Raw genomic sequence first — 26636 nt, 5'->3', positions numbered from 1 at the left:
CATAGGGACATCTCCTTACTCAAAGTCCAAAATTTTCTGGTCTGCACCTCTCCTTGAGTATTTTAATTCTATAAGATGCAGCACCTTTCACCTTACTATTTTGAATTATCATTTTCATGTGCACCTATCATCTCTTTCCAAGTACACTGCAACCTTTTTGAAGGCAGAAAGTACACTCTTTTTATAGACATCATGGAGTCTATTAAATGATGATTACATAGTGAAGGAACAGTATTCTCATTAATTCTTTTATTCATTCATTTATTCAACTAGTACTTTTGTGCATCTACTCCATGCTGGGTGTATGTCCCCTGTCCTCACAAAGTGTTCAAACCAGTTGGAGAAACCCTGGTATCGAATGTGGAAAGAACCAGATTTGAGTCAGAAGACTTTGGTGTGAATACTAACTTTGCCACTTACTAGTTGTGTGGTCATCTCTGTGACTTCATCTGGAAAATGGGGGTGATACTACTTGCTCTGCCTACCTCTCATAATAAAGATCAAACCGTACTGCATTTTATGTGCAAATTTTTCTAAATGACAGGATACGGTAGTTTTAATTTGTCCACAAATTCTTTGATACTCTTCCCTTCAAGAAGTGGAGCCTAATTCTCCTCTTCTTGAGTCTGAGCTGGACTTAGTGACTCGCTTCTAACAGGTGCAATAAAGCAAAATGATGTTGTGCAATAAAATGGCAGTGCAACCTTTGTCTTGGTTACTCTATTTCTTGAATTACTTGGTCTGAGAGAGGGCAGCTGTCATGATGTGAGAAGCCTTATGGAGAGACTCAAATGGTGAGGAACTAGGGCCTCCTGACAACATGCTCAAACTTCGAAGCAGAACCCTCAGCCCCAGTCAAGCCATCAGATAACTGAAGCCCCAACCAGCCCCATTTGACTATAACCTCATGAAAAGACCTGAGCCATACCATCCAGCTCAGCTGCTCCTGACTTTCTGACCCCCAAATCATGTAAGACAATATATGTTTTAAAAGTTGCTAATTTGGGGGTAATTGGTCAGGGAGAGCTGGATAATATGTAGAGTAGTAAAGAGATTTAAGGTATTATTTTTTTACTACGCTAATATTTGTTGAATGAAGAATAACATAATCTACTAGAGTTTGTTGCTGAATGATGAGTTAGATGTGGAAGGAAAAGCAGTTTCCAAAAAAACTGCAAAGCATTAAGAACTAGGAAAAATCAGATAGATGTAAAATTTCTGATGGGTGATTTGCAGACATTTCTCACCCTGCCACATGCTTCATTTTCTGAGAGGTATCAACCTGTGACAGTGACTGCAGGCTACATGCCAAAAGGCTACAGGCTGAAAGAACTGTTCATTTCTCCTGACTGCTTTTGTTTTATTTCATTTTCAGTTCTCATTTTGAGCTAAAATTGATAGTTTTAATTAAATAAGAAATGAGAACTGTACTTCTCCTCTACATAGAATATACTTTATTTTTATACTAAAGAAAGTAACCATGGTTCTTTGTTAAACACAAAGGCTATAGACATGGGATTTATGATTTGTTTGCATCATTGTGACCTTCTGAAAGTCACTGCTATCCCTTTGCCATAGTAACACTGACCCAGCCTAGCCTCCATTATTAATAATGCCACTGGGAGGCTGAATTCATAGTCCTCACTAGTCAACTTTGTCAAAATTAATTTGAACCAGAACAAATTTAAATTTAAAACTATCTAACTACATCTGGTCCACAGGATGCCTATTTATAACCAATTTCTTAAACACTCCACTGAGAACACAGTTGTGGAGGAAGACTGTCAATTTATTAACCTATTTAATAATAAATACAGAATTTAAATTTCTCACTGCATATTTATTGACCCTAATTTTGCCAGGGTTTCAAGTGAAGGGCTTTGGAAGCTATGTTAACTCTTTAAAGCTGTAAGAATAGTACTTAATATGTTTGCCTAAAATATTATAGATAATAAAAGAGCATGAATCATACAAATTTACTGAACATGTTTTCTTTATCAATCTGCTTGGTTAAAGGATTAATAGCTCATGGAAAATAAAACAGTGTAGTCACTAGTTGAAGATGACATGCTACTATATATAGAAAATCCTAAAGACTCCACTAAAAAAACACTAGAAGTAATAAATGAATTCAACAAAGTTGCAGGATACTTAATTAATATCCAGAAATCTGTAGCTTTTCTATATACTAATAAAGAAGTCTCAGGAAGAGAAATTAAGAAACAATTCTGTTTATAATTGTACCAAAAAAACAAAAACAAAAACAAAAACAAAAAACCCCTAAGAATAAACTTAACCAAAGAGGTGAAAGACCTGTATTCTGAAAACTATAAAATACTGATGAAACAAACTAAAGATGACACAAATAAACAGAAAGGATTCCATGCTCATTGAATGGAAGAATTAATATTGTTAAAATATCCATACTACCCAATGTGATTTACAGATTCAGTGCAATCCCTATCAAAATACCAACATGGTTTTTCACAGATCTAAAACAAATAATACTAAAATTTGCACACAATCACAAAAGACCCTGAAATAGCCAAAACAATCTTAAGAACAAAGCTGGAAGTATCACAATCCCATTTTTCAAGCTATACTACAAAGCTATAGTAATCAAAACAGTATGATACTGGCACAAAAACAGATACATGGATCGTGGAACAGAATAGAAAGCTCAGAAATAAACTCATGCTTATATGCTCAATTAATCTATGACAAAGAAGGCAAGAATATACAATGAGAAAAAAAATCTCTTCAACAAATAGTGCTGGGAAAACTGGAGAGCTACATGTGAAAGAATGAAACTGAACCATTTTCAAACACAGAAATCAACTGAAAATGAATTATTGAAGATCTAAATGTGAGACCTAAAACCATAAAAATCCTAGAAGAGAACACAGGCAGTAATTTCTCTGACATGGACTGTAGCAACATTTTTCTAGGTATGTTTCCTAAGGCAAGGGAAACAAAAGCAAAAATAAACTATTGGGACTATGTAAAAATAAAAAGCTTTTGAACAACAAAGGAAACCATCAATAAAACAAAAAGTAAACCTACTGAATGGGAGAATATATATGCAAATGATACATCCAATAAGAGGTTAATATCTAAAATATTTAAATAACTTATAAAACTCAACACCCAAAAAACAAAAATGGGCAGAAGACATGAACAGACATTTCTCCAAAGAAGGCATCTAGGTGGCTAATAGATGCATGAAAAGATGCTCAACATCTCATCATTAGGGAAATGCAAATCAAAACCACAGTGAGATATCACCTTACACCTATCAGAATGGCTAAAATCAAAAACAGGAAATAATTAATGTTGGCAAGGATGTGGAGAAAAAGGAACCCTCATGTACTGTTGCTGGGAATGCAACTGGTGCAGCCGCCATGGAGAACAGTATGGAGGTTCCTCAAAAAATTAAAAATAGAACCACCCTATGATCCAATAATCGTGCTACAGGGTATTTACCAAAAAACCCCACAAAAACACTAATTCAAAGGGACATGTTGGCAGTGTTACTTACAATAGCCAAACTATGGGAGCAAAGTGTCCATTCACCCAGATGAATGGATAAAGAACGTGATATATATAATGGAATGTTATTCAACCATAACAGAGAATGAAATCTTGCCATTTGCAGCAACATGGACAGAGCTAGAGAGTATAATGCTGAGCAGAGTAAGTCAGTCAGAGAAAGACAAATACCGTATGATCTCACTTGTGGAATTTAAGAAACAAAACAAATGAACAGAGGGAAAAAGAGAGAGAGAGACAAATCAAGAAAGATTCTTAACTATAGAGAACAAACTGATGGTTACCAGAGGGGAGGGTGTGGGGAGATGAGTGAAATAGGTGATGGGGATTAAGGAGTACACTTGTCATGATGAGTAGCAGATGATGTATGGAATTATTGAATGACCATACTGTACACCTGAAATTCATATAACACTGTATGTTAACTAACTGGAATTAAAATAAAAACATAAAAAATAAAATAAAATAAAGAACTTATACAATTCAACACCAAAAAAACCAAATAATCCAATTTAAAAAAATGGGCAGAGAACTTGAACAGACATTTTTTCTACAGAAGACATACAGAGAAATGCAAATTGAAACCACACTGAGATATCACCTTATCCCTGTCAGAATGGCAAAATCAGAAAGACAAGAAATAACAAGTGCTGGAGAAGATGTGGAGAAAAAAGAACCTTTGTGCACTGACAGTGAGAATGTTAATTGGTACAGCCACTGTGAAAAAGTAGTATGAAGAAAAAAATAAAAAGTGAAATACCATATAATCCAATAATTTCACCACTGGGTATTTACCCAAAGAAAATGAAAACATGGAATTTGAAAAGAGATATGATAGGTACCCCTATGTTTATTGAAGCATTATTTACAATAGCCAAGATATGGAAGCTACCCAAGGGTCTATCAATAGATGAGTGGATAAGGAAGATGGAATTTTATGCATCCTTAAAAAAAGGATGAAATTGTGCTATTTGCAACAACATGGATGGACCTTGCGGGTATTATGCTACATGAAATGAGTCAGACAGGGAAAGACAAATACCATATGATTTCACTTATATGTGGACTCTAAAAACAAACACAAATAAACAAGCCGAATCAGACCTATAAATACAGAGAACAAACTGATGGTTGCGAGAGGGGAAGGGGATGGGGAATGGGCAAAATTGGTGAAGGGGAGTGGGAGATACAGGTTTCTAGTTATGGAGGGAGTAGGTCATGGGATGAAAGGCACTGCATAGGGAATACAGTCAGTGGTATTTTAACAGTGTTGTATGGTGACAAAGACAGTGGCTACCAGTGTGCTGAGCACAGCAAAACACAGAGCGTAGCTGAAGCACTATGCTGTACACCTGAAACTAATGTAACATCGTGTGTCAGCCATACTCAAAAAAATAATTAAAAAAAGAAAGTAAGACTGTGAGAACATTCTTACTTGTAGGAGATACGCTGTTGACTGGAGAAGGTCGGGTGCTAAGGGTTGATGTGACAACATCAAGCAGAGGACTTGCTGAAGGGTTCACTGAGCCTGAAAAGATGAAATGGATAATAATGATGAACAAAATATCATAATAGAAAGATGATGTGTTGACTTAATATCCCCCACAACTTTATCTATTCATCTCAGAAATTGTTATCGAAGGTCTGTTAATGCAAGGCCGTGGGATATGGTGGTGGAAGATATCAGGCTGTCTTTAAGGACCAGACCTTAGGTAATAGGCAGGGAGCCAGGCAATGTGTTGAGTGGAGGGTACCACAGGGATGCAAAGAAAGCTTCATGGAGAAAATAACATTTAATCAAGCCCTGGTAAAACAATTACAGCAGCTAATATTTCAAAGTATTTGAAAACTAATCATACAATTTACAAATCCGCAAGCCTGCTAAATTTTATTGGCAAGAGTAGAAATGATGATGTAACTATCCAACTGGAAGCAACATCAATGAGCTGAAGATTAATGGTATTATTACTGCCTTTTCTAAAATGCTTGTTTTTGTCAGAAAATTTTTATCTGGCTATAACTTTTCTCTGTGTGTGTGTGTGTGTGTGTGTGTGTGTGTGTGTGTGTGTGTGTGTTTGTGTGGGCAGGTAGGGATGAAAGAGAGGCTAGAATATATTATTTTATCATATTATACATTTATGTCAGTTCCTTAAAGCTCCCGTTATTGAACTGTAAAATAGCCCTATTAGCAGTATAAAACAATTTACAGATGCCAGAAGGATCTATTGACTTTAGGAAGGCCTGGGTTAAATATTGTTAAATGATTTGGAGGCTAGGGAATTTTGTGATTTTCTAGATCTAATGACATTGGGTATAGTGTCACACATCTGATAAGCTATGTCAATTATTTGGACATTTAATTGTAAATTATACTCTTGGCTCTATTCTATAATTTATTTTAAGAGAAAAGTATATATTATATAAATGATGTCACCTGATAGCACATAGCACATTGGAAGGGATTTGTGTTTTGTAATCGAGATGTATCTATGTTTTCTTTTTAGTGTTGGTCATGTTGTTATTGCTGTTGGCTGTAGGTGATGCTTACAGCTGGCTCTGACTTGTTATCATATAAATGATCCCTTGCTATTAAGCTCTGAGGAAGTAGGTGTCGGGTAGGGAGAAAGTTCCTGGAGAGTATACAAGTAGGTTGGTGGAATGACCATTCTCTTCCACCCATACCATCTGAAACATGTTTGAACACTTCAGCATGACATTCAAATCTGATCATTATTTTCCTCCCCCCATTACACTTCATTTCCCGATGCTGCCTATCATCTTTTACATCTCAAATCATACCCTCAATCCAACGGTGATATTTCAACCCCATCTCCATGGATTCTTGTTTTGTGTGCATGCTGCTTCCTTATACTTTCCCACCACAAACGGCCTGGAATGCACCTTCTCAAACTTGAAGAATCCCAGGGATCTTTGTGATGTGCTCATAGCCTTAATGTTTAACTTAGCAAAGGCCTTAGTACTCTACATCATCAGTATACCCCTCAAGAGAAGTGATTGTGTTGCTCCTCACTGTATTTCTGGTTCCTGGCAAATGCAAGTGGATGAATGAATGCGTATGGATTCCTTCTAAACACTGAAAGAGAGAAGACCAACTTTAAGTACATATCTGACAGCTCGTGCATAATAAGCATCATCTTCCAAAGTAGCAACTTTAATAAGCACGGACCTGGAAAAATAATGCCTAGGTGTTTTTCTCTGTAGATTGATTGGAACAGAGGGTGGCAAGCTATGGCCCACAAGTCAAATTCCACCCACTGCCTATGTTTGTAAATAAAGTTTTACTGGAACACAGCCATGTCCATTTGTTTATGTATGTCTATGGCTGTTTTTGTACTACAATGGCAGAGCTGAGTAACTGTGATAGAGACCGTATGGTCCACAAAACATAAAATATTTACTATCTGGCAGATAAAAACAGAAAATTTTTGCTGACTCCTGGAAAAGAAGTTGTTGATAGGTTATGCTTAATCCTAGATTTTGACAATGGGAAACATTTATTTTTCATTAATTGAATATTTTTATTTTATGATATTCTGCCATATTTTAACATCACACAGCTTTGTAATCTGAGGGGTTCTTGGCATACATATCCTTACAGTGTATTAGGAAGTTGCTACTGCAAGATTTGTATTTTAAGATGAACTCTTTGCCCAGTAACAAAAATGATGCATAGCTTTCAACATGAAACCTGCAGCCAAAAAAAAAAAAAAAAGGTCCTTCTGGTTTCAGATTGTCCTGTAAAGTAGGAACTCTGCCTTGGTCAAGACAAAACTCAGGGGTGTAGAAAGAAGTGGCTAAAACCTCACAGAAAAACACTATTTCCCAAAACTCAAAAGCAGAATTTAGCAGAAACATGTCAGCCAGTTTTTAGACCATTACATTTGCCATCGTGTTGTAAGGGATTAAGCTGCTGGCCTAAAGCAACTTCATCTGCTCCTGAGTGTGTCCCCTCTGCAGCTCAGGACCACCCTCATGGGCAGCAGTGGCCAGGTGTCTGTCTGTCCTACAGGGCAGCTGGTCAGTTCTAGGGCTTCCTCAGAGCTCAAATCAGCCCTTAGCTGGTCCACCTAGAAATGAACCAAACTCCAGGCCTTGCCAGATCCTTGCTTCTCAAAATGTGGCCCGTGGCTTCTCTTAGGAACTTGTTAGAAATGTAGACTCTCAGGCCCTGCCCCTCCACCTGGACTTAGTGAATCAGAATCTGCTTTTTAACAAGATCCTTGGGTGATTTCTATGTATATTAAAGTCCTTAACTGATCAATCCTTAACTGATAAAGTCCTTAGGATCCCTACGATCAGTCAGGGTTTGAGAAAAATCATGAAATAGGAAGTATTTGTCTGGCATATTCTGCCTCAATATTCAATGGTTCTCTTGCCTCACTACTGAGATATCCCTTTTTAATCTTTCTCCATATCCCAGAATATACATGCACACTCAAACACATATGACTCACTAACCCCTAACTCTCTCTCTATCCCACATGGAAATCCATTTAATGATGAATAATAGCTGAAGATGGCAAGGACATTACCCACCCCAGGGGGTATTTGCACTCAACTTTTGTTTTAATATTTTTTTAAAAAATCCCCTCCACTTCAGAACAAAACAAAACAACTCTTTGTATATGCCAAAAAAACTGACCTTACAGTGCTACAATTTTATACATTCTGATAAGCTAGGCTAGCAGTGAAGCTACTTTGGCCCCTCCTGCTAACCTAGTAGTCTTTAAACTTTAGCAAATGCCTTTAGGCCATGTGATTGATTCACTTTCCTTTGAATATCTAGTTCTTTCATTCTTTCCTAGGAAGAACAGAGCACTCCTATACCTTCTGAAACAGGAAGCAGACCCCCTTGCACAGCCCCCCAGCACTGAGATCACTGAGACAATCTCTCTAGTTGGGACCACCAAGTCTGCACATCATCAAGAAATGTTAAAGACTACTGCACTCCCTTACCAACTAACTGCCCTGAACCCCTTTAAAAATCCCTGGGCCAGGCAGAAACCTTGGAGTTGGCTTTTGGACAAGAGTCTGCCTTCTCCCCAGTTGGCCAGCCTGCTGAATAAAGCTCATATTCCTTTCCAATCAAAACTCCTCTTCTGAGTATTGGCCTATTGAGCTAGGGGCAGCCAAACATGGGGTTTGGTAACAGCAGGGTAGGATATTTTGGAAAGAACTTTTTAAAAAATATATTTATTGTTTAATCACAGGAATCTGTAGGCTTTGGTCACTCAAACAGCTGCCTGATGAGCCACTGATCACCCTATCCTGACCCCTCTCCTTTTCTGAGTTTACTAGAATAAGAATCACTGAGCATTTGAACTTCCTGGGAGACTGTGAGGTAGGTGGGGAAGGAAGCATCTCGGAGGACTGTTAGCTTGCAGGCCTCCAGCTCTTCTCTGGGAACAAAGGGGAGCAAAAGCTCCTCTCCTCTTACTAAATCTCCTTTTTGCTCTGTAATATTCTCAGAATTTCTCTACTTTAGATTTTTCTTCTGTATTTTCATCTCAATATCTGTCAACAATAATGGCTTGATAAAGCAATAACTCTTGCACAAGGCATCAGAAGTTTTCCCAGAGTTCATAAAGCACCCAGCAGTACTACCACAAGCAGAAAGAATGTTTGGAAGTAAGTGTTTAAGAACTTACAACAAGTAAGGGAGTATGATCCAGTGATGACATTGCTTTCCAGAGTCTCAACTGTTATCTTCTAAGTCATTCCCAAAGATACATGCTAGAATGTGACTAGAATGTAAGCTATAATTTTGGGAAACTGAACTCTTCAAGACTTATTGGCTTTAATATTTGATCATAAAGGATAAAAATTCATTTGGCACTTTAAAAATAACCATCTGCTCAGAACCTAAAATTATATTAGATCAAGGGCTGTCCTGTAAATTGGAATTATGGTGTGCTTTGGGTATCAGGATCAGTGCCCTTCCTTATTAGCCTAAAATTATTATTTTCTGATCTTAAAACTTAGCATAATTCAAGAGAATGAGAAGACAAGCCACAGACTGGGAGGAAAATATTTGCAAAAGACTCAACTGGTAAAGGACTATTTTTCAAAATATACAAAGAACACTTAAAACTCAACAGTAAGATAACAACCAGCCTGATTAAAAAATGGGCCAAAGATTTTAATAGACACCTCACTAAAGAAGATACATTGATGGCAAATAAGCATATGAAAAGATGATTCACATAATATGTCATCAACCAATGCAAATTCAAACAACAAGAGATACCACTACACAGCTACTAGAATGGCCCAAATCCATAACACTGACAATATGAAAAGCTGGTGAGGATGTGGAGCAACAGGAACTCTCATTTGCTGCTGGCAGGAATGCAAAAATGGTATGGTCACTTTGGAAGACAGTTGGAAGGCTTCTTACAAAACTAAACATACTCTTACCTACAGTCCAGCAATTGTATTCCTTTGTATTCATTCAAAGGAATTGAAAACTCATGCCCACACAAAAACCTCCATGGGGATGTTCACAGTAGCTTTATTCATAATTGCCCAAACTTGGAAGCAACCGAAATATGGTACATGCATGAAATGGAATATTATTCAGTACTATAAAAAATAGGCTATCAAGCCATAAGACAACATGGAGGAAACCTAAACGCGTATCAGGAAGTGAAAGAAGCCAATCTGAGAAGGCTACATACCGTATGATTCCAACTGTATGACATTCGGAAAAGGCAAAACTCTAAAGACTAAAAAAATCAGTGGTTGCCAGGGGTTGGGGTTGGGGGCTAACGGATGGATAGGTGGAGCACAAAGGATTTTTAGGGCAGTGAAAATTTAAGGCTGTTTGAAGCCACTGATGGGTACATGTCAATATACATTTGTCCAAATCCATAAAATATACAATACCAAGTGTTGAACCATAAGGCAAATTATGGATTTTGGGTGATAATGATGTGTCAGTGTAGGTTCATCAGTTGTAACAAATGAACCATTCCAGTGAGTGAAGCTGATAGAGAGGGAGAATATTCATGTGTGTGGGAGGGTGTATAGGAAATCTCTGCACCTTCCTCTTTTGCCGTCAACCTAAAACTGCTCTAAAAAAAATAAATAAAATCTTTAAACCAAGAAAAGCTCAGTTTTAGCAACAAAAAAGATTGGAATTTCAAACATGGTTCTGTCTGTGATGGGATTTAAGGAATTTAAGGTTGTTTGGTTTTTAGCTCATGTCCCTAGAGTCTGCCAAAGTTACTGGCAAATCTATGTGAGAACCAGTTACCTTTACCCTGTTCCAAGCCTGTAGCCCTTAACTGTGTCCCGGCTTCTAGAAAGGAAGTGCATTTATTTCTGAGGGAACTAGACAGAGTTGAGTGTGGATGTTCCAGTGTAAACCCATGACCATTTCCGAGTTATTAACTCAGAGTTCACAGGGAGATGTGTTTGTGTGTGTATAGATATACACACACATAGGCAGCATTATAGGCATGATGCCACTGTCCCAGATTCAGAATGGCACCGGCTTCTGAATAGTGGGGATGGATTTGCACTGAGTCACATACCCTTCCCATCCAAGGCTCCCAGGAACCAACTGCCTGCATTTGTGAAAGGGCTGGGTAGGACCCAACATGCAGACAGTGGCCTTGAAACAAAGGGAAACTTTCCCTTATAAGCTATCCTGGGTTTTATGAGTATGTCACAGACTACAGTATCTCTGAAAATAGGAAGGCGGTAAAAGATGTTAATGGTCCTGCAGCGTTGTAATAATGGCTAACAAATCTGCTTAAGTATTTCTTTACTGTTATATATGCATGTTTGATAGTTGTCATTACAAACTTCTATTTTTTATAGGCAATCTGTTGTCGCTGTATTTGCTGAGACATTTGTTCACATCTTTTATGCAGTAAAATCTCTATTATTTGGTCAGGTTTAGAGTAGTGAATATTCTGATCAAATATTGTGATAAGTAGAATGATCCTGCATATCAATTTTCAAGTCATAAAAATCTTCAATGTGCCAAATTCTGTGCTTCAACCTAGGGGCATGAAAATCATTAGGATATAGTCCTTATCCTCACGCTATTTATATCTCATACATAGCTTATCCATTCCTAAGTATTAAAATTATAAATGCTATATATAATTGAAGGTTTTCGTGACTCAGAAGGGATTTTAGGATTTTAAGAACCTCTCTTGATCATCAATATATTAGTGTTAATTTTCATTATATGGTACATTAACAAAAAGTTATTAAATGAAATTTGAAAAAAATTGCTATATTCACCAGAAATTCTCAGAAATAGGAATCAGCTATTTTTTATTTGAAGAAATTCTTTTAAGCAGAGTCCCATTGTTTTGTCAAAAAAGTTTTGATAGTATGAAATTTAATAATTTTGAGTTGTATAAAGAGTTTTCCGAGATTAAAATACCATGGAAATAATGAGTGGTTCTATTTGTTCTAATTAGAAGTGTTCTGAGCTTATGGCAGTCTTGGCCACCTCTGGTTGACCTTATTAAATAGACAACTCACCCAAGGAAAAAGTGATCTTTTCAGATGAGATGTTCCACACTTTATTTCCGGGGACTGGAGATAGGGCCATACACCAGATGGTCAGGTTATTTGACTGGGCTGGTTTATTACCATACACCCTTGTCAAAACAGACTTCAGCTCCAAAAATCCACCTTTGACTTTTCTCTCTTCATTAGTAATGTATATGCCTACAGGACAGATTCAGAACAAGATCAGTCACCAGCGTTTTCTGTATGAGCCATAAAATGATGTCAAGGCATGGCTGGGGATGGTTCAGTTTACAGTAACAGAGTCTAAAATGGTCAAACCACAGTTTCTGCACACTGAGGATTTATTCCAGCAGGCCTAAACTGTTAACCTAAACTGTTTTGTTCAAGCTCCTGTATGGTATTGATCCATTGTCAAGGTACAAAATGTATTGATTAATAGTGTTGCTTTATTTGTGATCATGGGTCCGAGGGGGTTGGGGGCGGGTTCTTGTCGTTCACCAGCATTGTTTATTGATAACAGTGAGACTGATGATTTGCACCTAACCTGGGCTAGAACCTGGTAAGGCTCTGCTGTCGAGTCTGGCTACACAGCAGGAATATGTCTAAGTAAAATATAAAACAACCTCAATCAAGACTCCATTTTGGGCTCCCCACTTCTGAGGTGTTCTGTGCCATGTTGGTCATTTCCCCGCCCTTTACAGAGAGCCCCATGCCTGATTTCCCTGGCCCCCTTGCTGTAAATCTATACATGAGATATATATCCTTACTTTAATGGTGTTGTTATATTGTATCTTTTCTCTGAAATAAGCTGGAGATTTATAACCATTGTCATTTTGGGTCCTGTGAGTCTCCTTTAGAAACAGAAACTGTTTAACTGCCCCTGTTGGTCCAACCTCCAAATAGCATACATGGCAGCTGGAAATTAATGTAAAACCATCTGTCACTGTAAGCCTGAACTTTCTGAAATCTCATAGCTTTTTTGCACTACAGGCTCTAAATGCTAATTTTGAAGTTGTTACTTGCCAAAGTAATAACTAAATGCAATTGTACCACACTGTCTGGCCTCATGGTTGGGAGTGTAACCGGCACATCAAACCAGGGCTTACTTAACAGGAGAACATATCTATAATGACCTTTAAGAGATATTTTCAGGATTGCATCAATCATTCTTATTATGGGTGAATTGTTTTCGAAGTGAATAACAAAACCAGTAATAGTCTCAAAATGAATCAAGTGGATTGATAAAATCGTTCATCAACATGAACTTTTTATTTTATCAGTTAAAAATATAATGTAGCAAGAGCTATAGGACTCAGTTACTGTTGAAAACATATTGAGCTTTGAAAAAAAGATTGCCTGAAGAGAAAGGAGAAGGGCTGTTGTCCTGGGCAGGGAATGGCTGAGATTGTCCTGGCAGGTGCTGCCCGTTTAATACTTATGAAAAATACGGCTTTGTACGTTCTCACCTAAGCTTGCCTCAATGTGCATTCTGCTCCGAGAATTTTTAATCCTCCTGGAGGAGTTCCTTGTCATAAAACCCAGTCCTTTATGTATACTTCCTCTAGTCTTCCCCACCCCACCCCACTCAGAGCCTTATAAGAACAAGTCAAAAGTATTTGGTTATTGACTGAAAGCAGTGGTGCTAAGTTATTTGAACTAAATGAAATTATTAATAAATGTATGTTGAGTTAAACTTTTTTGCTGTCATATAAAAGATCTGCTTTTCCTAACAGTTGAATAAAACATTAGTGTTTATAAGCAAGTTAAAGAAGTCAGGTGTGGGGCGCCTGGGTGGCTCAGTTGGTTAAACATCTGACTCTTGGTTTTGGCTCAGGTCATGATCTCAGGGTCCTGGGATCAAGCAGGGAATCTGCTTCCCCTCTTCCTTCCCCTCTATTCCTCCCCCTGCTCGCACACACTCTCTCTCTGTCTCTCTAAAATAAATGAACCTAAAAAAAAAAAAAAAGTCAGGTTTATTTCTTAATTCTGGGAAATGTGACCCACACTGATCCTCTTGGAGGCACTAGATGCGGTATCAGAAAATGCCATCTGGTAGGCAAGATGATGTTTGTTTTGGAATTAGAATTGTCCTTAAATGCCAAGATCAACTTGGGCAATGGCAATTTCTATTCTTCATTGTTTTCCTTCTTTCTTTGCCAAACCCATTTCCACTGAATGATTTCCTTACCTTCTTTTTCACTTTGAGGAAAGCCTCCTTCTATAAACCACGTGAGATTTGCTGTGGGAAATACATTCCTCTGGGAGCAGGTAAATGTTCTCTGGGGGTGAAGGCAGAACATAGAAAGGCTTATTTGCAAATTCAGAAGAAACTGGTACCCCTTACATCCCCACCAACTGTCACATGAGGCAAATTGGCAGGAAACAATTTTCTCCACTTTCAACAAAGCTGTGTTTACCTTTCAGAGGTTATGTGAAAATGTGAGCTACAAATAGGCTGTCTCCTACAGAGATGTCATGATTTCATGGCTGGAATTATAGGTTAACTTATGAAGAATCTAGGACTAGACTAATGTTGCAAGTCTGGATTCTGGGTTCTGGAGAAGGGAGATCATAATTCTATATAGGAAGAATAAAATAATACTAAATGGAAGCCAAAGACTAGAAAAATGGAAGAAGCTCTAACAGGCAGAGGCCAGAAAAGAATATTCTGTTATACTAAAAGCTAAAAGATATATGCATTTTGGTTGTTTCCACTCCCAAAATAATGTAAAGTACTATTTATAGCAACAACCACAGAAACCATTATTTTAAATATCTCACTTTTGACTTGTAGAGAATTTATGTAATGATTTTTCATTTTATCATCTTAAAAATCCCATAGGGCAGATAGGAAGGACATGCTTTATCATCGCCATTTGACAGATGGGGAAACCAAGGCACCCAATCACAAGGATGGTGAAGGGAGTGGAATGTAGTGGATGGCACAATTGGGAACTCTGTTACTCCAGTCCCAGTCCAAGATATTTCCGGGTAAAACACATCGTACTGAAACATGAAAGAGATGGAACAGGTAGCTTATGTTACAAAACCAGAAAGCTTAGAGGTAGGGTCAGTTATGTTTTATTTCCAACACCGTATCTGCTCTTTTTGAGATGATAGTTTACTTCAACAGCCTGATGAAAATATCCAATAAGACTTATTGGATCCTCATTATTTTATCTGAGACACTGCAAAATTATAATCCCATCCATAGTTATTTGTTTTCTCATCAAGAGATATATGTATTTTACATATAACCAGCTCTGGTTCTTAGTTCTCAAATATTTTCCACAACGGATGGATTCACTAGTTAGCTAGTAAAGAACAATGAACTATATGTAATACTTGGTGTGCCAATTTCCCCACAGACTAGTTATACCCAAAGAGTTTGGTCCTGAGCAGAGTTGAGAAACCAAATTTAAGGATGCTAAAGTAGCATCTTTCTGGTGAGGTCCTACCGAGGTGCAGTTTAGCACCCTTCCATACATCCCTACAAAAAGCCCAAGGAAATCATGAGACTTTCGGAGGAGACTATCTGTGGAATCCAAAACGGTAAGTAGCGAACACTGCAGCTGCCAGGTTTTCCGCTCATTCCACACTTGACAATGGGGACACGTGCATGCGTCAGCAATGCAGATCCATGACATTATGTCACTTTTTGTCCTGGAAAATCAAAAGTAAAACCAGGTCCCCTAAAATATATTCTTATTTAGTAAAGAAAAGAGAGTTCAATTTATTTAATCCAATAAAATGCCAAAGATCGATGTTTATCTTTAGGTGGTCCAGGAAGGGATGTAAGAGTTACAGGAAATGAAATGTTAAAAAAAAAAAAAAAAGTGGTAAAGGTTTTTATTAATGTCAACACCTTTAACCACTCTCATGACTCATTTTCTCCATGCTCAGTTAACCCACCATAAGATGATGATATGGTAATATCAGGAATAAGTAGGGGTTCCATTATTTTATAAAGGCAACATGCTTCCTGAAGAAATCTCTTGCCAACTAAAAAAAATATTAAAAAGCTTTAACTCTGTGGATTCTCTGAATTCAGATTTTATGGCGTGAGTCAGATCTCAAATACTCTCTACCACCTCCAGACTGTGTTCTAAGATTTTTGTTTCAGAATGTGGTTCTCGTCCTGAACTCCTCCCTCCCAGTCTCTCTAAAATTGAAAAGCCACAGACTTAACTAGTTCAAACTGAAGTTAAACCTCTTATGAAACATCAAGTTTATAGGGTTTTGCTGAGCAAGCAGAGCTACTGCTGTTTGGGAACTTCCAAATGAGTAAGAGGAAAAACATGTTAAATTAAAAAATACATATATGAAGTAAATATGGACAAGAGTCTCTGTGTACACACCCACGAGTGTACACACACACACACACACACACATCCCTCTGTTGAGAAGTTAAAATCACTCACTCACTTAATGTGTGGCTGTTGCATTCATGAGACAAGCCAAAGAACTGGTTTCTCCAACACACATTGTTCTAAGTATACACGGAATACATGCGCAATAGCACAAAGAATGATGTAAGTGGCAAAGAGTATTTGGGCAGTTCTGTAGGAGCACAGAGAAGGGTGAACTCTGGGAATAACTTAGTGAATGGAGTTATATTTTGCAGACAGGGAAGACATGGGCCTGGACTCCACAGGTGGCCTGTGGTGGAAAATAGTGGGGAATTCACAAAGATGGATAGACAGAAAGGGTTCATAGGCTGACATGTGAGTTGGGCATGTTGTCCTGGCAGCAGAGGGAAGCCAGCAGGAGGTTGGAGCATGATGAGATTGAGGAGTCAAGAAAACTGAGTCCACATCTGGCTGTAAGAATGATCATTTCCTTTTTTCCGCAGATGAAATACTGAAATGCTGACCATTCGTAAATTAGCCCAGATTCAGTTTGCCTAAGTTTAAGCAGAACCTTTTCATAAGGGCTTTCCATAGAATCATTTAAAAAAACATTTAGCTTTTTAGTTTAGAAAGAGGAAACTTTTTTTTTTTAAAGTTCCCCTATTTGTTTATCAACTCTTCATTTCGATTTGGAGTCTTTCCTCCTCGCAACCTTCTTTCTTCACTTGAAATTTATCTTTCAGTCTGTTTTCTACTCTGTCATTTCTACCTTTTCTTCTATAACTCAAGCATTTTTCTTCCACAGACACCTTCTTCAAAATGTTCCTGTCTCCTCTTGGTAGGTTCTCCTTCCTAAATATACATATATATAAATATAGTATTTATGTAAATATAAAATTTTTGCTTAAATTGTGACTATTCTTTTATCTCACTCCAACTGAGAATACAAGCCAATAGCATCGCTTTTCCAATTCCAGTTACATAATATAATAAAAAGCAACCTCAAATCTGTCTCTCAACTTGTCATATTTCTTTAAATTTGGGAGGTTTCCTCTCACTTAATCTTTCCTTTTCTGCAAGTTCTTTGGTTTTTCCACTGACTGTATTTACAAAATCCGTAGTTTCCAAACCCAACGTTGAGACTCACGGTCTGACAATTGGACAAGATATTTGAAAGCACAGATGTTGTTGAGGCCTGTGGTTTCTCTGCTGAAATCTCACCCTTTTCTCCCCCTTCCATATTTTCCTTTGCTTAAGAGGCCAGATGATGGAGTTATCTGGAAACAGAACTAAGACTTGTAGGTGCTCGACTTACTGTTTTATTACCAGCCCTGTGCCAGGAACGTCTTTATTCGGGGGTGTGGAAGGGGGGCAGAGAGAAAGTTGGCATCTGTGTGTAGGCAGGCAGGGACACACCCACTTGGAAAGGAGGCTTCTCTGGAAGTGGGAGGGAACAGGACTTCAGGGACCTCCTCCTGGGGGCAGGAGTCAGCTACTAGCTACCCACAGCATGCAGGAGCCCTCACCCAGTACCAGAGCCTAAGGCACACCTTCAGAGCCTGGCTTGCTCATAAGTAAGTACCCACTTGGAGGGCTGGGGGTGGGAGTGTTTCCTAACTCTTTGGGGTTGCAAAGCTTGACGAACAAGGCTCTCCATTACTTAAGAAATGAACCCAAAAAGGAGAGAGAGCTGTCAGGCTGTTTTTTACAATGTAATTTAATTGTCCATCTATTTATTTCAATGGGGGTGAATCAGGCAAGCCCCTGGAGTAAGCGGCTATCAGGAAGGTCTTATTGACTTTTGGCTTTGCAGGTGATGGCGCCAGGGAAGGTGCAGGGTAAGCTACTTGCTGAGGACCGTCGGGCGACAAGTCTGTGGAGATGTGCTCCAACTCTTCCTCCTCTGTGCATGCCAGTTCCTCCTGCTGAAAACAGCTAAGCCCGCTGTTTGGAATTCTTAGAATCTCAGCCCCAGAGGAACCTCTCTAGGGCCAAACTGACCTCACACTGGGAACTTTATTACCCAGAGTTTGGACTCTCTGTTGCGACAGTTCTCAGGAAGTGCAGGTGTCTCCCACCATCAGCGTCCCTGTCTCTCCGGGGTGTGCTTCTCCCTACTCTGAGGAAGGCCAGTGAGGCCCCAGCCCTGGACGTCGTGAGCAGCCCGAGGGTGTGGAGCCTCCAAAACCCATCTATAGGCACCCAGGACACAGAAACAGTGGAAGCAGCCAGGAGGGAATCAATAGAAAACCTAAAATTTCCAATGTTCAAAAACTCGGGGTGGTGTTTAATGTAGAGAACACTGAATTCTTTGTGATTCCTGGACTCATTTGCTTTGCCTTTCTGGTCTAGACAAGGAGGGATCAGTACATACCTGAGGCCTGGGGGGAATGTACATGGGAGCCTCAGAGGCCATTCGTGTGGCTCTGACTCACCCTGACTCTCTGTGAAGTGCAAACTTCACACCACTCAGGTGTGGCCAGCCTTTGACCTTGGTTGTGAATCCCCAAGAGTTACCACAGTCCCTTCCCAATTACTCATTTCGCTTTAGCTGTGGTTCAGCTAAGACTTCTGGCTCAAGGAAAGCTGTAGAAGACGACACAAGATGAGGCGGGAAGAGGAGGAAGAGGAGGGAACCAGGATGAAGGTAAAAGGAGACCTAGAGGTGAAGGAGGAAGAGGCAGTCAGTGAGAAGGGAGAACTGGTTGGCCCTTTCGCGAGCGCCATGCCCACCCCTACACCCCACAACAAGGGCACCCGGTCTTCCGAGGTATGGGAGTATTTCCACCTGGCCCCTGTTCGTGCTGGCCACCACCCCAACCAATATGCCACCTGCCGCCTGTGTGGCAGGCAGGTGAGCCGTGGCCCCGGGGTGAACGTGGGCACCACAGCCTTGTGGAAACATCTGAAAAGCATGCATAGAGAGGAGCTGGAGAAGACCGGCCATGGTCAGGTGAGGCAGCGCAAGGACCTAAGGCCCCAGGGGCCCCAACTCCCCCTGGGTATCGAGGGCGACTGGGCCCGGCTCCTGGAGCAGGTGGGGGCCCTGGCTCTGTGGGCCAGCCAAAGGGAAAAGGAGGTGCTTAGGAGGGAGAGGGCAGTGGAATGGCGGGAGAGGGCAGTGGAAAGGCGAGAGCGAGCCCTGGAGGAGGTAGAGAGGGCCATCCTGGAGATGAAGTGGAAGCTGAGGGCTGAGAAGGAAGCCTGTCAGAGACAGCAGGAGCAGATTGCCATGGCTCATCCCTTCCATTTTGTGTAATCAGCCTGGGAGGTATCTATTCTGAAACACAGACTGAGGCTCACAGCAAAGAGCCACGTTAGGATTAATAGAAAGAAAGTATTTGTGTTTTTAAGAGAAAGCATGCATAGCACGAGTTAATCTCAGCAGGTGTCAACTGACCAAACACTTATCTACAGGGTCCCTAAAGCTGTCCTGATCAAAACGTCAAAATGTATTAACTGAAGATAAAGGTTGTTTTGCCACCATGGGTCTGTGAGTTTGGGTGCAGAATGTACCATCCTGCCATGTTGCTGAGTGAAAATAACGGGATTTATGCTTTGCACTTGGTTTTGGTGGAGCTGAGGGTTCTGACAGTTGAGGCTGGTCAGGTGGCTGGAATGTGCCTATGTGACCAGCTCACTCTAAGAGACCCCACCAGGAGTGCAGCTTAGGCTTCCTGGGGCCCAGGCGTTTGCATACATCCTGGTGGTGAGTTGAGAACTGGGTACAGAGCTTGTTCTGTGGGGCCCGGCTGTGGAAGCACACAGAAGCTTGCGCCTGAGATCTCAGGCCCCATCCAGTGCAGGTCTTTCTCTCACTGGTGCTGTGTTGTACCGCCTGCTTTTATTAAAGCTGTGTCACCAGCAGAACCTGTCTGAATCCTGTCTTTTCAACAACCTAACACATACGTCATTAATGTGTAATCAGCCAGAGAGAATTAAAGACTTTTCAACTTACTCGGATGAAACATTAAGAACAGAGGATATAGAAACTTATTCATAAATATTTTAAAATATAATCCAATTTCATATTAAGGTCTGTTAAAGACGGAGTTCATGAAGAAATGAGAGAAACTCAGGAAGGAAAAGAGAATGGTAGAGAGATGGGGTGAGGAAGGAGAAATAAAGAACAGAGGCAGAAAACCAAAAGAGAAGAAAAAAGGATAGAGAATCAGTGTGAACACAGGAGAGAGACAGATTCCCATCACCCCCCCCCAAAAAAAAATTTTACCGTGAAAAGATGAGAGACCATGACTGGGAGACTGAAGGACAGAGAACATTTTCCTAGGTTCTGAGGTCAATTTTAACACTTAGGTTGCTTTTGTTTTGTCCTGACAGACCACTCATTCATTTGAGCGGTAGGTTTGGGATTCTATCCTTGTCTTTGATGATGCTGCCTGCATGCCAATTCTTACCTGTTTGTTTTTTTTTTTTCAATGTTCATTTTAAAATACTCAGAGATGGGGTGCCTGAGTGGCTCAGATGGTTAAGCGTCTGCCTTTGGCTCAGGTCATGATCCCAAGGTCCTGGGATCGAGCCCTGCATCGGGCTCCTTGCTCAGCAGGGAGCCTGCTTCTCCCTCTCCCTCTGCCTCTCTCTCTGTTCATGCTCTCTCTCTCTCTCTCTGTGTATCTCTGTGTCTCAAATAAATAAATAAAATCTTTTAAAAAAATAAAATACTCAGAGATGCTTTGAAAAAAGGAAACCTAATAGTCTATAGGGAGAGAACAATTCCCTGGGCTGTTGAAAATATGCCTAATATGTTCACTCAGGAATAGAATAAAACCAACTGGCAAGGACTGTGGCCTTTGTGCTAGAGCTGACTTTTATTTTGAATGATTCCTCTAGAACCTAATGTTTTTTGTTTTTTGTTTTTACTGGGTTGGGGATGGGGTGAGGGGTGGTGGGAGCTGGGGAGACAAGAGCTAACAAACACAGTCTTTCATTGTCTCGTAAATAAGCCCAAGCCCTTTATGGGCATCAACCTTCCAGAAAGCAGACAAGATCCTGGTATAATAATGGCTTCTTGCCTCACTCCATCCTTACCTGAGTGTGGCTCCCTCTTAGCACTTGTTCTTAGACTGTCAGCAGCTCTAACAGCCACATCTGTCTTCCCTGTGAGCTGTTTGTGGAACAAGCACAATCCAAACACAAACTTGTGAAAAACCCAGACTATACTGCAGGCTTATAATCTCCCTTTTTTTTTTCTAGAAAACTGCCTGATATTAGAGATTTCACTTTCCATATGAATTCCCATTTTTAGGGCCCTCTCCAGCTGGGGTGAAAGCTCAGGGACTCACCACTGCAAATGAAGATGGCCACTGGGAGTCCCATGGCTGGACACTGGAAATCAGAGCCTTATTGTGTCATAAGATGGAAGGAAGGAAGGAAGGAAAGAAGGAAGGAAGGAAGGAGAAAAGAAGCTTTAATACCTAATCTTAAACACACACACATACATTTGAAATGGAGTTTAAGAAGGACAAAGAATCCACAAAGTTTCAGGCTTTGCAAAATCACAATTAAATAAACAGCAACAATGAAAATCTGCAAACAGCCACCAGAGCCATACTGCTGAATGGTAATATGTGGTTTTAGATTATGGTGTCTGCTTCATATGTCTCTTACGATTTTAGCTTCTCTTCATTTTCAGGCACTTTTTTAAAAGATTTATTTATTTATTTTAGAGAGGGAGCATGCATGAGCGTGGGGGAGGGGCAGAGGGAGAGGGAGAGGGAGAGAAGCAGAGCTGAGCTTGGAGCCTGACACAGGGCTCAGTCCCAAGACCCTGAGATCACGACCTGAGCTGAAATCAAGAGTCTGATGCTTAACTGACTGAGCCATGCAGGTGCCCCATTTTCAGGCATTTAAACCCCAACTACTTTTGTTTCCTGTGTCATGTTAGGTAGTTCTTTTTATATTTTTTTTCACCTAACTTTTGTCAAACATCATAAACGTGGAGAGTAACAAGAAGAGATCCAGAGAGATGATGGCGTTACATAAAAAGAGGCATCAATAGAGACACGTGGCTCGTGGAAAGACCGAACTATTGGGTACACTCTGGAGTTTTCATGCCTCTCTCTGAAACTTCTTTTGCTGCATCTTCACAGTGGGGTAGCAGGGCCAGGGCTGTGGGCTGATGGCTCTCTAGGCCAGCATCTTTTGTTGGAATACAACGTCTGGTACATGAAGGGGACCTCTGGTTTCAGTAAAGACTCCCTTTCCATCTCAGCTGCAGGGGCAAGGCTGTGCATCATGCTGGGGCCCTAGTGAAGGCTCGCCCTGGAACTCACAAGAATATGACACCCACAGGTGTGACACTCTCCTTGGACAACGCTGGCATGTCAAAGCCTGAGAAGCATCATTGTTAGGGTAATTTGGGGGCTTTTCTATTTTTCAGGAAAAGCCAATTAACCATAAACTTCATCGCTTTAGTAATGCTGGAAAACATAACTCATAACTGACCAAATCCCCATTACTTTAATACCAAGGGCTGCTGGTGTAGTGAATATGCAGCACATAGTAGGTATCCAATATGAACATGTTGAATTAGTTAATTTCTAAGGAATGAAGGGGGGTTGGAAATTACCATTAACCAACACTTATGGTTGCCAGATAGTAGATACTTTGCATATGTTCTTTCATTTGATCTTTATATCACTCTTGGGAGTTTGGGATCATTGTCCCTGATGAGGAAGCTAAGGAATCGAGGTCCCAGGGGCCAGAGTTAGTAAGTGATGGAGGAGAATCCAGACCCAGGTCTATTGGATTCCACAATCTATATTGTTTTTTCATTATTTCATACTAGCTCCTAAAATCAATCACACAGGAGATTTATGAATATATATTTAGATGAAGGGATGGGTGAAAGAGAATAGGTGAATGATAAATAGTGGGAGGAAAGAAATATTCCCAAGACATCTATTATGTGCAAAGTACTCCATTAGTGTGCAGAAATTTAATTCACCTAAGAATCCTGTGAAATATTAATCTTGATCTCAGTTTTAGATGACTTAGCTGAGATTTGTGGAGGTGAACTAGTGGATGAAGATATGTAGCCAGGAAGTGGTCAAATTAGGATTCGACATTAGTTCTCTCTGCCCCTGAACCATAGGCTCCTCTCATTACACCATCCTGCCTGGAATCGGGCATGCTAAATTCTCAGCCTTGCTCTGCCCTTTATTAGTGACTCAGTCAGTTGTGTGGACTCTCTGGGCTCCAATTTCTCATATGGAAAATGACTGATGCCCTACCTTCTTCAGAGATTCAATGAAAGCATGACTCGATAAAAGCATGTGAAAGGACTTTGAAGAGTTAAGAAGCTATTAAAAATACAATGGGGACTCTAAGAATATTAGGGTAAAGAATTACTAATGTTTGGCGAAATCTTAAAAGATCCACAGACAAGCTGTGTCCTGTCACTGGTTATGTAGAGTTGGTGAGAGATTACTCACTAATTCCCCAGGAAGGAAGGTTCTCTGATTTTCCCAGTCAGAGCCTAGGTAAGCAGGGGTACAGGAGAGGAAATTTGATAACGTGTAAGAGAAAGTCCTTTTTCTTTTTAACTGGAATTCTTGGATCCAATCTTAAAGATTTATTCCATATCTGGATTGAATCCTTATTACCTGTAAACACTGGCATAAAGAATTTTCAAGAAATCCTTACAAGAAACAAAAACACCTATCAAACATTGTGCCATTAGTTTGTTTTATTTAAACTATTGAAATGAAGTCCACTAATAAAATTGGAATTAATTGTGGAAGAACAAAAATTTTAAATCTTTTTTATATACTCAGGACCACAACAGCAATTATCTAAGAGACTAATACATAAAATCAACGGAAGACACAAGTATATTCTCATCTAAAACCATCCCACAGAGTTTGAGCTATGATTTGTATGTGGCTGTCAAATTAAATGACTGATATGCAGCAGGATCAGAAATCATAAGTTATTTAGTGTTCGTAGGAGTAGAAGAAACTAGAATATGAGTATAATTTCTCTCATCCCATGTAGCAAGAAATGTTTGAGAATTCGTGGGAATATTTATTTTATAACTTGGGATTTTAAAAAGCTTGAATGAGTCAAAGTGCCCAAAGATAGCTGATTAACACTAACAGTAATAACAGTATAACAACAGTCATAATGTTCATTGAGTGCTTAGTATCTGCCATATTTACACCGAGAACTTTCTGTACCTTATTTCGTTTAATTCTTAAGAACAACAACAATACGCAGATACCCTTCTTATCCTCTTCATAAAGATAGAAACACTGACTACAAAGATTGAAGTTATTTGCCCAAGGTCACAGCCAGCAAGAAGAGCTGGCAAGTGAGCCAAGATCCCAGTGACTTGAGGCTGGGAACTGTCAACAAGAAACCGAAGTCAGATGGCCCTATGCTACTTTCCTTTTCCACCTGCCCCTTCTCCTACTGCCTGAGAAATAGCCAGGGTTCCGAAGGAGTTACAGAAGGGCAGCTTTCCTCTTGTTACTTCCAAATAAAAACTATAGGAAAGCTGGTACAGGAAATGGATTAGAACAAGTTAAATGCAGCTGAACAAAAAAGCCTCCTTCTTGCACCAGGATTCACACTTTCTGTCCTACTTTTCTTTCCCTACTTCTCCAGTTTTTATTAAGGAGAAACTCAAACTACTGAGACTGTTTTTCCAGAAAATTTAAGGACTAAGGATTACAGATCACATGTTCTAAGAGCCCAAAGTCAGGAAGTAAGGATTCCCATTTGGTTTCTAGGATCAACTCAGCTTCCCTTCTTCACCAGAAATTAATTGACTGAGGGCCAAGGAATAAGGTCCTTTGAGAAAACATTCTGGACAATGATGCAACACAGCACATCTTGGCATATTATACTATAGATTATCCAAGGTTTTAATGTGACTCACCTCTCTTAAGACATCCGTAGAGTTATTTTCCACAATCATGGGGATTTCTGGCTTAGCTTAAAGGCAAATAAAACATAGTTAGTGGCACTGACTGTCATTTGACCTGGCCACTAGTGTGTGTGTGTGTGTGTGTGTTTGTGTGTGTGTGTGTGTGTGTGTGTGCGCGCGCGCGCGTGCGTGTAAAATTCATCATTCATCAAATATTTATTAAACACCCACCACGTACCCAGCAGTATGCTAGATACATAGAAACAAAGGTGGACAGATCAACTTCACTGTATTTTTTTTTCTTTAAGATTTTATTTATTTGACAGAGAGAGACACAGCAAGAGAGGGAACACAAGCAGGGGGAGTGGGAGAGGGAGAAGCAGGCCCCCTGCTAAGCAGGGAGCCTGATGCGGGGCTCGATCCCAGGACCCCGAAGGCAGATGCTTAATGACTGAGCCACCCAGGCGCCCCTCAACTTCACTGCCCTTAAGAAATTTACATTTTCATGGAAAATACAGATCTTAGAAAGTCAGAGAATATTTCAGTGATTTTGATGTACTGCTAGATTGTAAGTGCCTAGAAGCCAGGCTGTTTCATTCATCTCTCCATCTCTAGCACTTAACAGTGCCCAGCACAAAATAGACATTGAGTACATTATGTTGAACTGAAGTGGCTTCAAGTCAGTTCTTGATGGCAGACAGAGCCATCTATGAATCAGTGGAGAGTAAGCCTGTCACAGGTGCTGTCACTGTCTGCTACATCCACTTGGCAGTTGCTTCTACTTGTTGAAGGCCTCTCGTTGGGCATACCTAATGTGTCCCTCCTAAGGATTTATGGGAGCACACTTAGTCCACAAGTAGGGCAAACTGGAGGTCTAGAGAGCTAATGGTGATAACAGATGGGGAGATGGTGGATAATACCCCAACTTCCTTGCTTTTATATGGAAAAACTCTGATGTTTGTTCTTCCAGAGTTCTCTGGTGGGAGTGAGCTCTAAGTCCACACTGGTAACTGGCATAATCATGTACATTTCATTACCTTCCTTCCCTTCCTTGGCTTTTCCACTCTTCTTCTGATGTTTCCCTCCATAAATTCCCTCAATGAATACTTCTCAAATAAATTAATTTAACTCAAGCCCTTGTCTCAGTGTTTTCTTTCAGCGGAACCCAAACCAAAATACACCCTACAACACTAAAGGGAGGAGGGGCATTCTGACCTCATATTAGCAACAGATACTGTTGGAATGAAGGACCTGAAAGAAAAAACAGTTACGGAAAGTTGCAAGGGTTACTAGAGAGACATTCCTTTTGAAGCTCAGGACAATCAGGTTTAGGGCTT

General features: G+C 40.0%; 2 protein-coding genes across 6 annotated transcripts in view; one reads left to right on the top strand and one right to left on the bottom strand.

Annotated features, from left to right (window-relative positions):
- The window catches only part of CD96 (CD96 molecule), an 89637-nt gene that overhangs the window by 32876 nt on the left and 30125 nt on the right, over positions 1 to 26636 (bottom strand). For all 5 annotated transcript variants that reach the window (XM_088024415.1, XM_028110633.2, XM_028110632.2 and 2 more), the window contains exons 5-8: positions 25312 to 25367; positions 14252 to 14342; positions 12073 to 12261; positions 4985 to 5077 (exon numbers count right to left, since the gene is read on the bottom strand). In XM_088024415.1, coding sequence (XP_087880541.1) covers positions 4985 to 5077; positions 12073 to 12261; positions 14252 to 14342; positions 25312 to 25367 — 429 coding nt within the window. The remainder of the gene's footprint in view (positions 1 to 4984; positions 5078 to 12072; positions 12262 to 14251; positions 14343 to 25311; positions 25368 to 26636) is intronic.
- Positions 19018 to 19671, top strand: ZBED2 (zinc finger BED-type containing 2). Its single transcript, XM_028110635.2, has one exon. The coding sequence runs from the start codon at positions 19018 to 19020 to the stop codon at positions 19669 to 19671; it is 654 nt and encodes a 217-aa protein (XP_027966436.2).

This window comes from Eumetopias jubatus, unplaced genomic scaffold (assembly GCF_037043125.1).
Source record: "Eumetopias jubatus isolate StellerSeaLion01/CBP00866 unplaced genomic scaffold, mEumJub1_p1.0 scaffold_1, whole genome shotgun sequence".
NCBI lineage: Eukaryota > Metazoa > Chordata > Mammalia > Carnivora > Otariidae > Eumetopias > Eumetopias jubatus.
Note: the sequence above shows the minus strand (reverse complement) of the source record. Positions and strands in the feature narration are given on the sequence as shown.